The sequence below is a fragment of the Tachypleus tridentatus genome, chromosome 8, assembly GCF_004210375.1.
Source record: "Tachypleus tridentatus isolate NWPU-2018 chromosome 8, ASM421037v1, whole genome shotgun sequence".
Classification (NCBI taxonomy): Eukaryota; Metazoa; Arthropoda; class Merostomata; order Xiphosura; family Limulidae; genus Tachypleus; species Tachypleus tridentatus.
Window position 1 is genome coordinate 8,867,054 of NC_134832.1, and position 15,475 is coordinate 8,882,528.

The 15,475-nt window shown below is 34.3% G+C and overlaps 1 protein-coding gene across 2 annotated transcripts in view; it reads right to left on the minus strand.

The window, feature by feature from the left end:
• LOC143258492 (fibrillin-1-like) overlaps positions 1–15,475 on the minus strand; it is a 213,894-nt gene that overhangs the window by 42,934 nt on the left and 155,485 nt on the right. For both annotated transcript variants that reach the window (XM_076517540.1, XM_076517542.1), the window contains 4 exons: positions 15,062–15,187; positions 14,031–14,153; positions 6,745–6,870; positions 5,878–6,003 (listed from right to left, as the gene is read on the minus strand). In XM_076517540.1, the coding sequence (XP_076373655.1) occupies positions 5,878–6,003; positions 6,745–6,870; positions 14,031–14,153; positions 15,062–15,187 (501 nt within the window). The remainder of the gene's footprint in view (positions 1–5,877; positions 6,004–6,744; positions 6,871–14,030; positions 14,154–15,061; positions 15,188–15,475) is intronic.

Here is a 15,475-nt window from a genome sequence, read left to right on the forward strand (position 1 = left end):
AACATCTATCAAAAATCCACAAAGATTTATTCATTTACGTTAGAATACAATAAACATGACAAATTATTCTTCTCCATTATTAAAAATACAATATTTGATAATTCACTTTAAATATTACAGCTATACACCCTTTATGGTTAAGCTCACAAATACACAGTCTTGATTTATATGCACTGCTGGCCAAAATCTTAAGGCCAATGAACATAAAGAAAAAATATGCATTTTGCATTGTCAGATTCAACCAATTATTTGAGTAGAGCTTCAAAAGATGAAAATAAGATAAGGGAAAATAAAAAAAACTTTTCAGCATTTAATAGGGGAAATGTGAACACTGTGAAATTAGCCTAAATACTAGCTGGTCAAAAGATTAAGACCACACCAAAAAGAAATCCTAAACAGGGTAGAAAAGGCCCAACAAGAAGTTTCAGTAGTGAGTTGCACATCCTTCATTGCGAATAAGTGCAAACATTTGCTTTGGCATGGTTGATATAAGCGTTTGCAGAAGGCTGGCTGGAATATTATTCCAAGTGGTGAAAATGGCTTCATGAAGATCATGCACTGTTTGCAATTAATGTCCATTTCTATACACTTCCCTTTCCATCCACCCCCAAACATTTTCAATGCAGTTCAGTTTGGGCAAACATGCTGGATGGTCCAAAAGAATCACGTTACTTGCCATGAAAAAGTCCTTTGTCCTGCAAGCATTGTGGATTGCAGCATTGTCATGTTGTTTCCACACAAGCAAGGGCCTTCAGTCAATAAGGATGCTCTCTCTAACATGCCAATGTAGCCATCTGCTGTTTGAAGCTCCATTGTTCTATGGAAGGAGAAAGCACCCCAGATCATGATGGAACCTCCTCCACAGTGTTGTGTAGAAAATGTCTCTGGTGGGATATCCTTATTGTGCTAGTGATGTTGGAAGTCACCTGGACCATCCAGGTTAAATTTTTTCTCATCAGAGAACAAAATCTTCTTCCACTTTTCTACATCCCATGTTTAGTGCTTCTCAGCAAAGTTTAACCGAGCTGTTTCACAGTGTGCAAGGAGGCGTGGCCTTTAAAGACGTTTACGGTTTTTAAAGCCTTTCTTTCCTAGATGCTGTCTTATTGTTTTTAAGCTTCATTCTGTGTCCATAAGGGCCTTAGTCTAGTTCATCGATCAGCTGGTGTCTTGCCGGACAATTTGTTGAATCCTGCTGCTCAATTATTGCGAAATTTTCTTGGGCCGACAGAAATTTGCAACAGCAGTTTTACTATGCCCAATCTCACCAGCGATGGCACGTTCAGAGCCTTGCTTTTGCAGCTCGACAATTCTGCCACGTTCAAACTCTGTCAACTTTTTAGCCTTTGCCATGTTTTCACCAAACGTAACACAGGAGATGTCAACAACGCTAATGCTTGAATACAAATGACTCAATTTCGTTACGTGTTTACGATATTGTATCTAATTGTATCTAATGATACAAAAATCTTAAGTTTTGTATGTCTTACAAATAAAACATTGGCCTTAAGATTTTGGTCAGCAGTGTTTCTATCAATTTAACTAACCTTATCAACATTCCACAGACTGGTAGACATTATTATGCAAAAATATCCAATTAATGTAATGAAAAATTCAGAAGATTTGAGTAGCATAACTTTAAATCACAATGACTGAATTACATAAGATATGATTTGTATACAGTTGTATAAATAAACCTATGATAAAATATCACTTCTAAAAATAACTAAATTTAATATTTATTTTATATTTTAACTCTAAATCATAATACTTGCATTATCTTAAACTGTCATGTATCTCTAACATATGCATTTTGATATGAATAGTAATTCCTATTTTGTTATTTGAAATTAATTCATATAAAAGAACAAACAGCATAAGCTAACAGATGTGTTACTACAGATGTGAGAAGAGCCCTTATAATACTGTTAGTTTAGAGTTATAATGACACATGGATAAAATACTCCTAATTAATGAAATGTTCAAGTACAAGTGCAAGAGAAAAAAAAACAGCAGCAAAGAACCTTACAAAGACAACTAAGTTCTGTTTACATTATGTTTCACAATGGTCTTACATATGTTTCAGGTTGAAAAGACTAAAATAAAGTAAAATAAAACTAAAATAAATCTGAAACAAAAATATGGCAATGAATACCTAATGCACCTATAGAAAAACACATGTTGTAGCAAACCTTGGCCTATTCTAAGCAGACTAACCTTCTAAAAGCCTCAAAAGTGCTCACAAAAACTACATTATCTCTATAATTACCAATCTTAAACAGGACTGCAAGATTTTGCAAGTAGTTCTGTTCCATGTAACAGTAACAGGGCAGTCCCACTTACACAAACCTTTGTAGGAACAAAATAAGTTACAAGTCAATATTTACAGAGTTAATTTACCATAGGAACAAACTGCACATGCACATGTGTATGTTATCACAGATGTCACTGTTAGCATTGTGTTATCCTTCATTTAAAGAAATACTAGGAATGTTGATGTTTACGTGATAAAAATTACAAAGAAGAAAAACAAGCAACTTTGACAAACACAACTACATGTTGTTTATTTTATGATCTACAACTGTCTTCCAGATTGAAGACATAGAATAAGAGTAAAAAAAAAGTTGAGGAAAAGTGTAATCTAATGATTCTAAAAAAAAAATACAGAATTTTACAGCAGGTTTTGCCTTTTCAAAGGAGAAACTAATTAATTTCTTTGAAAACATTAAAATTGCTCTTACATTTCCACAGTTGACCAACCACAAACAGATGCTTATACAAATTTGGAAGTATATTTGCTCCATGCAACAGTGATTGGGAAGTCCAACACGTGACAGTTGAAGTAAAACCAATACAAATGCTTCACGAAATACAAGATAAATTGTATTCTTGAACTGAATCATATTACACAAAGTAACACCTAGAGCCAAATTAGCTCACAACTTTAAAAGGACTTAATATGTTCCAAATTAAAACTTAAAAGGATTCAAACATTTCTTTTTTTACTATGAAGTACATAATAAGTGAGTGATACTTGTTGTATTTGCATAATAACGCCTCATAAGTAACATTTTTAAAACCTATACAATTGGTTCAAGAGAAAATCTCAAGCATTTGATATTATAAAATCACCACAAGAAGTACGGCTGGTAAGAAATGTTATAACCTTCATGAGGAAGTATCACCATGCAATGAAATAGTCAATAATATACAGCTAAAGACCACACAGTTTTGAAGAAGGAAACATTCAATGGTCTCAAAAGAAACCAGGATAATCACACAGCAGGGCATTTTATACATCAAAGGTTTCTGAAATCACACCTTAATAAGTTACTCAAATGAGACTAATCTACAAATTGAAAACCATAGTTATGGAAGATAATCCTTCAATTCAAAATGTCAAAGTGAGGAACCTTTGTAAACATTCTGGTATCACTGGTGAACAAGATAACAAATATAGAAATGTTCACTTCCAGCCAAAACTCAAAATTAACGGCTATTTTCACTCTACACATAGTTGAAAAGCTGGAATTAAGGCAATTCCATTGAGCCATACATATTGGACTTAGGGGGTCTGTGTTCGTGTACATAAGAAGTATGTATGTAGAAAGTTTGTCAAGACATGTTTGTTCACAATTAATTTTCCATCCATTGCAAAAACTTGTTTGCAAAGGAAAATGCAGTGTTAGACATTGTGCATAATTTTAGCCATTATACTGAACATGATTTACCCCATAGTAAGTAATTTTGAGGGAAGTATGAAATTTAGAACATTATCAGAGATGCCAACTATTTCAAATGACTGAGCATAATGATTGTAGACAGATCCCTTTCACAGTTTTAGTCCTTTTAGATTTGCCAGAAACAAGACAATCTGGTGAATGAGGCCTCTCTTTTTCCATCTTGTGAGCGGTCGCATTGGTGTTTCTATGCCGCTTAGAAAACAAGAAAATACCCATCTACGCAAGCGCTGATTGGCTGAAAAGCACTGATGACGTAACTGAGGATTCCCCACGTACCCAGTATGAAGAAGCACCACACTCAAACCATTGGTAGGCGTCGGAGATACAAATATTTTTTATTATTTCAAGCACAAAGAAGATTATTGCAAGTAACCATTTGGGCTATGTCTTTTATTTATTATCAAAATTTATTTGTATCTCACTAGAATTTTTCTTTTCACCCCTTTCAAGTCCTGGGGGAACACTTTATCATTTTATTGTATAGGCCTATATAATATATAATAATTTGGGAGTTGCAACAAGTTGTAATATTTGTCTGTATGAGCGTATAGTCGTAATATATACACCAAAATCATAATGGTTGGCATCTCTGCATTATTCTTAGTAATGATGTGCCAGATTTTTTGTATGGGCAGGATCTGTATTTGATTTTATCACTGGCTAACTACCTTCCTATAATTGGCTCAAGACAGTGAATGTGTAGTTTGATTGACATTATGGGTTTGATAAAGGACCAGAATTTGGCCTTCTAATTTCAAATGTGTTCATCTGTTGTTGTATAGCAAGTTTGTTCTTGCATTGGTGAAAAAATGGACTGTCATGTTTTATGTATGGGTGGGATTCTTTACAGTAAGTTTTGTGATTTGTTGGCATTATATAAATGTCAACAATAAACACACAGCACACAGTCCACTTGTTTTAAAATAATTTTAAAACAGGTCAAAACTTATATACAAATGTTTGTTACACTTTTAGTTATGAGAGTCTATACAGAATTTTAAATATAATTATATATATTTTGTTTTTATGGTACAATCTGTGATAAATACATTTTAAAAATCACCACACTATCCTCTTCATGGCTAAATTTACAACCACACAGTCAAGATCTAAGTTTCAAAAAACATTTTCAATGAGTATTTACACCCTGACAGAAGTTTAGTATGTTCCACACACACAGAAACACTACAAGATACCATAATGCAATAATACTCCCTCATAACAATAAGAAAACTCAGAATGTTCTTGAAACATAATAAAATAATATAACAATAACCAATTCATAACTATTAAACTACACAACATATGATTTGTAAACAGTTCCATAAACAAAACTATGATAAACTCTCACTTTTAAAAATAACTAAATTTAACATTCATGCTATGTAAGCTATCAAATCATAGCTTACTCATTAAACTTAAACTCCTAAACTTGGATATATCTAACAGAATGATTAACACTCCTACGAAAAGATGTTTCTAGTCCTGATTTCTCCAAGCCCGTTCCCCTGGCTGTGGTTTCGCTAGATAGTATATAGGGACAGAGGGAATCTCGTTAATCCATTCATTAAAGAATTTAAATGGCAATTTCATTTAAATACAAAATTATTAGCCTAATATTAATAACCTTTCAAGTTGCTCTGGGGCCTATTAGGCCCCACTTTTCGTAGGAGTGTTAATTCTCTGTAGCATCCTGTACTTTAACACAGAATATATCAATTTGTAAAACATTTTATTGTTGAATTAAATCTTAAAATTGCAGATTTATAGTCAACAACTGAGAAATTTTAGTGGTTTAAGAAGTTTAAATGTAATGTACTAAAGTGAAGTGATCTATGACAAAACAAACTCCAATTGTACAGGTATGAAAAAGAAAAAAATCAATATTATAACTATATATGTACTATATTTTCTTATCTTTACATTTTTCATGTGCATTGATCAACAACTAGTCAATGTTTATAATTAACACAACAATCACATTAGCATAAATTATGGTGTCTGATAAAAATAAAATCACAAAGAATATTAGCTACATGGAAGTATTGCCAAAGATTCAAATGTTACAATCAATGTATGTGTTTCGAAGCAATACCACTGTATTGTTAAATGAAAGAAAAATTAAAGTTTATACCTTGGCAATTTCGTCTGTTGGGTGTTAATGTATATCCTTCTGGGCATACACATACAAAGGAGCCTTCTGAATTTTGGCATGTCCCTTCCGAGCACAAACTTTCATACTCCACACATTCATTTACATCTAACCAAAGAAATAACAACAACAACAAAAGATGATTTAACTTATATAGCTAAAAATTGTGAAAATTAACTATACTGATTTTATAGAAACAAACTTATTAAAAAATTGAATGTTTTAAAATAATTATTGTTCTTATATATTTCTCCCTAGTCTGGAGACCCATAAGAAACTGAAAATGGTATAAATTTTGGATGCAATGAAATTAAAATGTAGTTTTACTATAATTTCCAGTGAAAATTTGAATATACTGCTATCAATCAGCAAAACTTACAAAACTTTTACTTCACACCAAAATCAACTGTGAACAAAACAAAATTTTAAGCAATATTAAGCAAATTATTAAATGACTTATACAGCTGCATTGGTTTTAAAAATGGTGCATTATGATGTATATTTACCTATACATTTATTGTGGAAGTTTACAATACTTTTCTTTATTAATTTAAATATAAGTCATTTTTCTAATATTATATACTGAAAAAATGTTTTATAATTATTTCAAAAAGAAGAAAATACTTCTGCCAGATAGAGGAGTAGCTGAAATGAGGAGATGCAAATTACAGTTTTTCTTAGAGTTGACTTCTTGAACAATTTTCAAAGAAAAAATAACTGTCAGATAATATAATTGGAACAATCAGAAAGTAAACAATTAATGAAATAACTTTGGGAGTGTTAGGTTGAAACTTGTAAAATTATGATATTTTTCTTTAAAAGTCAACAAGAAAAGTAAAACAACCTCACCAACACAGCTGCGCCTGTCTGAACTTAATTGGTAACCTTCTTGACACTGGCATTCAAAGCTTCCAATGGTGTTCCTACATCGCCCCTTCAAACAGATTCCATACTGCGTTCTACATTCATCAATATCTTCAAAAACAAGAAAATACTAATCAGTAAATAGCTTGTTTCACTTCTAGTATTTTATTATGACAATATGAATTTAACAAACCACCACTTCTTTTGCATTTAACATTTATTTTTAGGTGGAATGAGCTATAACATGTTTGACTCAAGTACTGATATAAATTAGGAATGCTATTTTGGTAATTAGTGTATCCTCTTATTCAAAATATTTCTCATAATAAGTAAAAAATTGCATGTTCAGAAGAGAAATATATTATTTTGATTGAGTGAAATTACTGAAAAAACAAAAGTTCTTTAACTGCTTGTGTTCTAAAACTAAAATGGGGAGAAGAACAAGTGTGTGGTAGAAGCACATACATGAAGCTTTCTAAAGACCATACAAACAAGAAAACAGTGGAAAAAATATGTTTAAATGTACTTTAGTTGTATTATGGGAAAATATTGAAACTAAAAATATTATCATATTTCTCAATCCAAGTGTTACTAATGTTATGTTAAAGTAGCATATTTTTAAAAACCAAGATGCTGGTATAGTTAAAGCCATTAGAAAAAAAAATACGAAAAATTCAAATTTGGCAGTTCATCAATTATGCCTTTTAAAGAAACCTTTTAGAATTTTTTCTAACATTCAACATATATTCTCACTCCCTTTTGACTGATTCATTAAAATATTAAAAACATAGAGCAATTGGTCATTGCATTATTGTTACTTACAGTGAAAGGCATTCTAAATGTTAAGATCAAACACCATACAACAGCCAGCTGACAAGTATGAATAATATAGATTATTCAGGAAAAGTAACTCTGCCTCTTGCTTATTTTTAGACAATATGATCAGCTGGTTGGATGTTGGTAGTTTAGTGTTTATTGATGCAAAGTAATTGGGCTATCTGTGTCAAACAACCAATAAAAAGTTAAAAAAGTAAAATCATTAAAATATGTAAAAGAGAATCACGCTAAAACAAAACAGTCCAATTTTCAATTTAAAATTTTAAATAGAGTTAAAAAAGACCAGTGGCCCTTAAAAATTTAAAAACACAAATGAGGTGGATAGCGTCACAATTTGCCAATGACACTGTCCAATGCCAAAGGTGAACCCATAGTAAAAATATGTTTAAAATGGTACCGTCCCTCTCAATGATAATGATGGCATGACAGTAAAATGTGTGCTATTGTGACACAAGTGTCACACACACAACACATTGGTGCATCAATACCAGATAAAAAAAGCAATAAGTTAAAAAACTGTGACCAATAAGTTGTCTAGCCAGAACAACTTTCTCCTTACCATCCTTATGGAAGCAAGATGGTCAAAGAGCAACAGAAGGTTTGGTTGGTTGGTTGGTTGGTTGGTTTGGTGTTTTATAGAGCAAAGCAACTAGGCTATCTGTGCCAAACATCTAATAAAATGTTAAAATTAAAGTAAAATCATTAATTTCATAAAAGGAAATTAAGGTAAAACAAATTAAAGTTTAATTTTTGAATTAAATCATAAACAGTATTAAATCCAATTTTCACATCTAGTCTACAGCACAATTCATCAGGATGATTAATGGGTAAGTTCAAAAATCAGCATTAGTTACCTGAAGTTGACCTTTCCAGTCCTGGTTTCAAGTTATTTGACATTATGGCCATTTTAAGAAAGGAAAGTAATAAAAGTTTTAAAATATTTCTAGCAAAATTTTAATTACTATAACTTGCCAGGCTGACAAACAGGTATTCAAGCAGCAGCATTAGTCACCTGAAGTTGTCCTTTCCAGTCCAGATTGAGTTATTTAACATTACGGCCATTTTCTAATTTCAAATCGTACTAGATGTACTTTGATTCTTAAAAGGGAATCACATTAAAAAAAAAGGTCTAATGAATAAATTAGAAAATTTCAATAGCATTAAAAAGATTAATGGCTTTTAAAAAACTAAAAACATTGCTGAGGTAGACAGTGTCACCATCACCAATAACACTGTCTAATGTCATGGATAAATCTTGAGACAAAACATGTTTAAAATGGTGCTGTTGTTGAAAGTCATAACAATGGCAAGACAGTAAAATGTGGCTTATTCTGACCTGAGTGTTACACAAACAACACACTGGTGCATCAGTCCCAGATAAAAGAAAACGACGAGTTAAAAAACCATGACCAATGTATAATCTAGTTAGAACAACTTCCTCAGAGCCCACAAAGTCACCTGATTTTTGAACCATCTGTATAAATAGGAATGGAAGGATGAATCGAAAGATGTTCAGCAAATAACAGACAGTATTTGCTTTTCTGAAATGACTTAAAGACAGGTCACATTTGGGAACTGTGATAAGCCATGGTGGGATGGACTGACCAATAGATACAGCAATATTATTCAAGGAAAGACCCAATTCATCCAACTGCGCCTGGATACGAAAGCCAAAAGAAGCAATGGCAGATCATCTGTTCTGAAAAAACATGACCAACTGAGAAAGGAAAACACAACCCCAGTTGAGATGCTTTGATAAGGAACAAAGTTTCGAAGCATACAGTAAAGACAGTTGCAAACAGCAGAGGTGTAGATGAGATTCATGAGACTCTTTGTAAAAGCTCTGCACCAGAGCTTTCCGCACTTCCCCAGTTCAGAGCCAAAGTCCCTGATGATGAATGGGGTCTAGCATTTTCAAGACCAAGGTCATGGCAGAGCTATAGACCAGTGATACATAGTCTAGTTTTGATCAAGTAAGAGCACGATATATCTTTAGCATAGAACATCGATCTGCTCCCCAAGTGGTGGAAGAGGGGACAGGGAGGATGCTCAGTGCTCTTGTATAATTGATCCATAGTTGCTTGATGTGTGGCATATAGGTCAGATTATGGTAAAGGATGAGTCCCAAGAACTTTGTCTCAGGGACCAAAGGTAGCACAACTTCACTGATACGGAATTCACGATCAGGGTAAATACCCTGTTAGCAGCAAAAGTGTATGCAAACGGTTTTAGAGAGAGAGAAGTTAAAACCCTTTGCTGTGGACCACTTTAGTAAACAACTGAGGGCAGTCTGTAGCTTCCACTCAATATATCTCATGTTCGACAACTGAAATAAGATATGAAAGTCGTCACCATAGAGCCCGTTTGCAACAGCAAGAGGGAGTTGTTCAGTGCTGGCATTAATCTTTATACTGAAAAGTGTGACATTCAAAACACAGCCCTGAGAGACTCCAAGTTTCTGTAGAAAAGAACAGGAAAGTGTCGAACCCACACAAACTTGCAATTGCCTGTCTATTAAAAACGTTTTAATAAAAATTGGCACGTAATCCATATAAATAGAGGTCTCGCAAAGTGCAATACCTCCATGTCGTATCATAAGCCTTCTCAGTGTCAAAGAATACTGATACAAGATGTTGTCATTTGAGAAAGGCTTCTTTGTTTGACATTTCAAGTCGAATCAGGTGGTCCATGGTAGAGCGCCATCATCAGAACACACTGAGTGGGCGAGAGGAGGTTGTTTGATTCCTTGAATCAAACAAGACGAGCAGTAACCATCCTCTCTTAGGTCTTACAGAGACAGCTCATCAAAGCAAATGGATGGTAGTTTGAAGAAATCTTGGGATCATTTCTAGGCTTAGGAAAAGGGAGTATAACAGCAAAAAGATTTTTGCTGTGATGTCAGTGAGCTCGTTCCCACAAATACCTACATGGCCTGGTATCCAAAAGAACTGGACAGAAGTAGATGATAGAGAGAAATGGGCCAATAGAGAGCTAAGAGCATAAATGTAAAGACTTCAAGTTCCTGTTGGAAAAAACAGGAAAATATTGAACCCACACAGACTTGGAATTGCTGATTTATTAAAATATGAGTAAATGGCCACACAACTCATATGAGTGGAGGTCTTGTAATATGCCATACTTCCACGTTGTGTCATAAGCTTTCTCAATGTAAAAAAATACAGAAACAAGATGTTGCCACTTGAGAAATCCTTCTCTGATTGACGTTTGAAGTCAAATTAGGTGGTCCATGACAGTCTGTCCTCAGAACATATACTGAGTGTATGAGAGGAGGTTGTTTGATTTGAGGAACCAAACAAGACAAACATTAACCATCCTCCCTCAGATCTTACAAACACAGCTCGTCAAAGCAATTGGACAGTAGTTCGAAGGAAGCTTGGGACCCTTCCCAAGCTTAGGAAAAGGGAGCATAATAGCATAGTGCGAAGCATCAGGAAAAACATTCTCCTGCCAGATCCTGTTAAAAACAACCATAAGAATAGCAAAAGAGGCAGGAGAGAGGTGGTGCAGCATCTCATAATGAATATCATCGGGTCTGACTGATGTACTACCAGACAAATGAGGAGCAAGGTTAAGTTACACCAGGGTAAAGAGCTGATTATAGTCACAGAGATGATCAGCCCAAAAGGAAATAGGTGATTGCTCTGCCCGTATCTTGATGGATAAGAAGATAGGGGATGTAGCAGAAGTGCTAGGTGCATGAGAAAAGCTGTCACAGAGTACTGGTGATGCATTGAGCATCAGCAACCTCCTGGCTATCACGGAGTAAGATTGAAAGGAGGTAGGAGTATACTGTCCACTAACCTTTCAAATCTTGTCCATTTTATGACTTTGGAACTGGTGGTAGAAGAGATGTTAGAGGTGTATTTAATCCAAGATTCCTTCTGGCTTTGACATCCGACTTGCTGAGCATGTGCACGGGCTCAATGAAATGCAATGAGTTTTAAAAGTGTGGTATAAGGACCAGCATTGAAGAGAGAGGTTATGATCAAAGAGCATATGCTCTATGGATTGACCTCTCCCATCAATATCAGCACCACCCCAGAGAGGATTATGCCCACTAAAATCCCCCAGGATTAAAAAGGGAGATGGTAACTGCTTAATGAGGGCACCAAAGTCTGACTGATAATAGGTATCTTCAAGAGCCAGAAAGAGAGAACAAATAATGATGATATGACTCAAGAAAGTACAACTGGCTACAGTCTCCAAGGGTGTATCAAGTGGCAAAGACAGGGTGGGCACATGCTGATCAACCAGCAGTGCCACCCCACCATACACACATCCATCATACAACCTGTCATTTCTGTACAAAGAAAATTGCTGAAGGATGACTGTATTGGCAGGTTTCAGAAACGTTTCCTGTAAGGAGACACACACATGGGATGGTAAAAAATGAATCAAATCCTTACTGGTTTAGAATGGCCATTTTTAAATGGAAGAGAACGTGGCAGGGAGGCTTTATGTTTTCCACCACATTTTTTTTTTCCTTATTGGATGAAGACCTATTGACCTCCATGGATCCTGGCCTGGGTCGAGTAGACAGGTCTTTATCTATTGGACAAAGATTCTAGCTACTTAAAATGTGAAGGAGTGATCATTTTGCTTCTCGGGAATTCAGAAGAGGATGGACCCAAGGAAACACCCGAACCCACTGCCAGAGTAAGTGGACCTGGGCAGACCCTGCAAGAAGTGGCAGGGACAGAGATGGAAGTAGACGTAGATTTGTCAACTCTTTTAATCATGGATGGCAAAGATTCTTCCGATGTTTTGCAAGTGACTCTGCTGGAGGCACGAAGAGATCTTTTTGCCCTCCCACTGTGGCAGTGGAATAAAATGCAGTTGGGAACAATAATTCCCTAGCCTTTGGGTAGGTGATATTATTTATAATCTTCAAGCATTAGACCTCTTTCTCCTCCATTCATTTAGAGAAAGAAATAATAGTTAACATAGCATGGTTCTAGCTTGCACTTGTAAGCATCATGGTCATTGTCACCATAATGATCACATGCTTAAAAACCACGTTTTTGAGTGATCAAACAATTGACAGTGGATACATCTGAGAGGTTTGGGAATGTATAGCCATGCCTTACAGTTCAGATAACCTGCTTTCATTGTGGCAGGAGGACATAGTGATGTAAATGTCAATATCAGAACATTAGTAGGCACCATAATTCAATCTTTGTGAGTAGAGATTCCATGCACTGCAGAAAAGCTTTGGCTAGAGAAACTAACAAGAATCTCTTACTCAGGAATGTTATTTAAATTCCCCTCAACTATAACTCCTCTGGAAGAATTCAAAGTTGCATGGGGAGTAAGGTCGATGGGTATATCCCAATGGCCTTTGATTTAAAAAGGAGTTGTTGTGGTGAAGATGTTTCCACCAAAACTTCTCCAGAGTACAGTTTCTTTATTGACTTAGAGGAGCTGCTCTAATCCCTTTGAATAAAAAAGAGGGACATTTGCCCTAAGAATCTCTTGGATGAGGAATGGATAATTATAAATCAAGGTACAGAATCTGAATGTGATGTTGACTGTGCAACAGAGTCATCCATGTGTGGTCGTTTTCTGATAATCCGTTTATCTTCAGTTTTTCATGAATGGGGGTACCCATAATACACCACATTTTAGTGTCCACTGACCCCACCCCCACCATACAGCCCTATGAGAGGACCCATTACAATGCCAAACAAGGACACTGCAGCAATACCAGGGTTTTGTAAGGACTATACTCAAACATCAGTATCAGAAACACAATGTCCACAACACCCATTGAAAATGTCTAACACTGGTACTCGGTTGATCCTAGCCCAAGTGGATCAGCTGACTAACCCTGAGGAGGCACTCTAAGGCTGCTTATCTACAGGAATTCAAGGTCAAAGTGGTGTTCTGAATTGGACACCTTATTCACCAGGATCCCCTCCTCATCTTCATGGGTCTCCACCCATATGTTTGCAGTGTGTGGAGATCCCAGAGGAGGTAAATTGAAAGTACAAAACCTTCTCTGGGAGGTCCTTTCACTACGTACAAGAATCCACCTCAAGAGGTATATGATCAGAATATTTGGCTACATCTACTTGGATTTCTGCTAACAATAACACAAATAGAATGAATTGAGTGAATAGTAATCAGTTGATCTGTGTAGAGAAAAAAAAAAAAAGAGTAAAGAAATAATACCACTGGATGCTGCTTTTTTAGACATTTCACATATATGAAGTAGAGAAGCATTTACTAATCTTGCTTTCACAGTCTGTTACCATAAAATCAAAATCAAATAATAAAGAAAAATATATTCTTAAATTAATATATGATATGATTTTTTAGCTAAATAAAGCAAGCTTTTTTTGTTACATGCATTTTCAAGGGTTAATATTTGTTTGTATATTTTTCAAATGAAATAAAAAGGAAGAAATACTAACCATAACAATCTCCATGTGATGTAATTTGAAAACCAGTATTACAGGCACATTGGTAAGAGCCAGGTGTGTTTTGACAAGTACCATTGGAGCATATTCCAGGACTTCTGGCACACTCATCAATATCTATATAAATTAAAACACAACTGGATCATTGTTATAATACTAAAGAGTCCATAGAGGATTTATCAATTTTTAAAGTTAATGAGGAAAAAAATATTTTTTTATGATATAGACACTTGAATTTTAACACACACTTAAAAACAAACCACTGGACAGTGGCTTATTCTTATACTGACGTTTAATACATGAAAACCATTTTATGTTATCTTATTTTTTTTGTTATTACAAAAAAACATAAAATGAAGAAAACCAGTACTGAGTGATGTCAATTTGAATTGTCACTGCAAGCTTACATGTATAAAAACTACTTAAGATTAATCAGCTATAATTCTTTTCTGAAAATACACAAAGATGGGCTTAAATAAACATCCAAAAATATGAATTTGTAAGAAAATGTTTTCACATTTTCAGATTTGTATTCTCTTCATTAAGTATAATTTGGTTCAACCCTAAATATTATTCTATTACAAATAATTTTTTAAAAATTTAAGAGAAAGAAAGAAGACAATTGATAAAAACATTTTATTTAAAAGGTTTAAATGTTTTGAAATAACTTATTTCACCTTCAGTGAAAGCTGAAAATCATGTTACAAAGATGATTATTAATTAATTTACTTCTTTATTATGAAAAGTGGGAGATTGACAGATATAACATTGTTTATATACACATAAAACACAACAGCTAAAACACAAGTGTAAAAATTTAAAACAATTTTAGATCTTAAGAGCTTTGTGAATTATTAAGAGTTGTGCAGTCTTTAGCTATGAGTAAACTTTCTTTAATGCAGAGGCTAAGATCTGGAAATCCTGTAGTGATGAAAGAGAGATAATTAAATGAAAATATTGTGACCTGTGGTTTCAGAATATGCTTTCAAACTTATGTGTTATCTTATGTATAGCCTGTTACTTACCCACACACTGGTCGCCATTAGGAGAAGGTTTGTAACCAATGTTACAACTACATCGATAGCTTCCTTGAAGGTTAGAGCAGACTCCATTTGTACAAAATCCTTCTATTTCCAAGCATTCATCAATGTCTAGAATGGTATATAGTACACTCACATTATTTTAGTTACATTATTAAGAACAGAATTAAGCATGAAAATAAGTAATTTTTCTAATCCTAAGTGTAAAATATCCACAAATACTTACAAATGATAAATTATCACAGTTACCTAATACAAAAACAAGCATAAACAAATGTTCCCACAAAAATACATTAACTGAAGAAAACATACCTACACTCATGTTTTTTTTAGTACTTCACTTGAAAACTCCTAGTAAGAACAGCTCACCCTGCTTTAAAGTGAAAGAATAACCTGTGA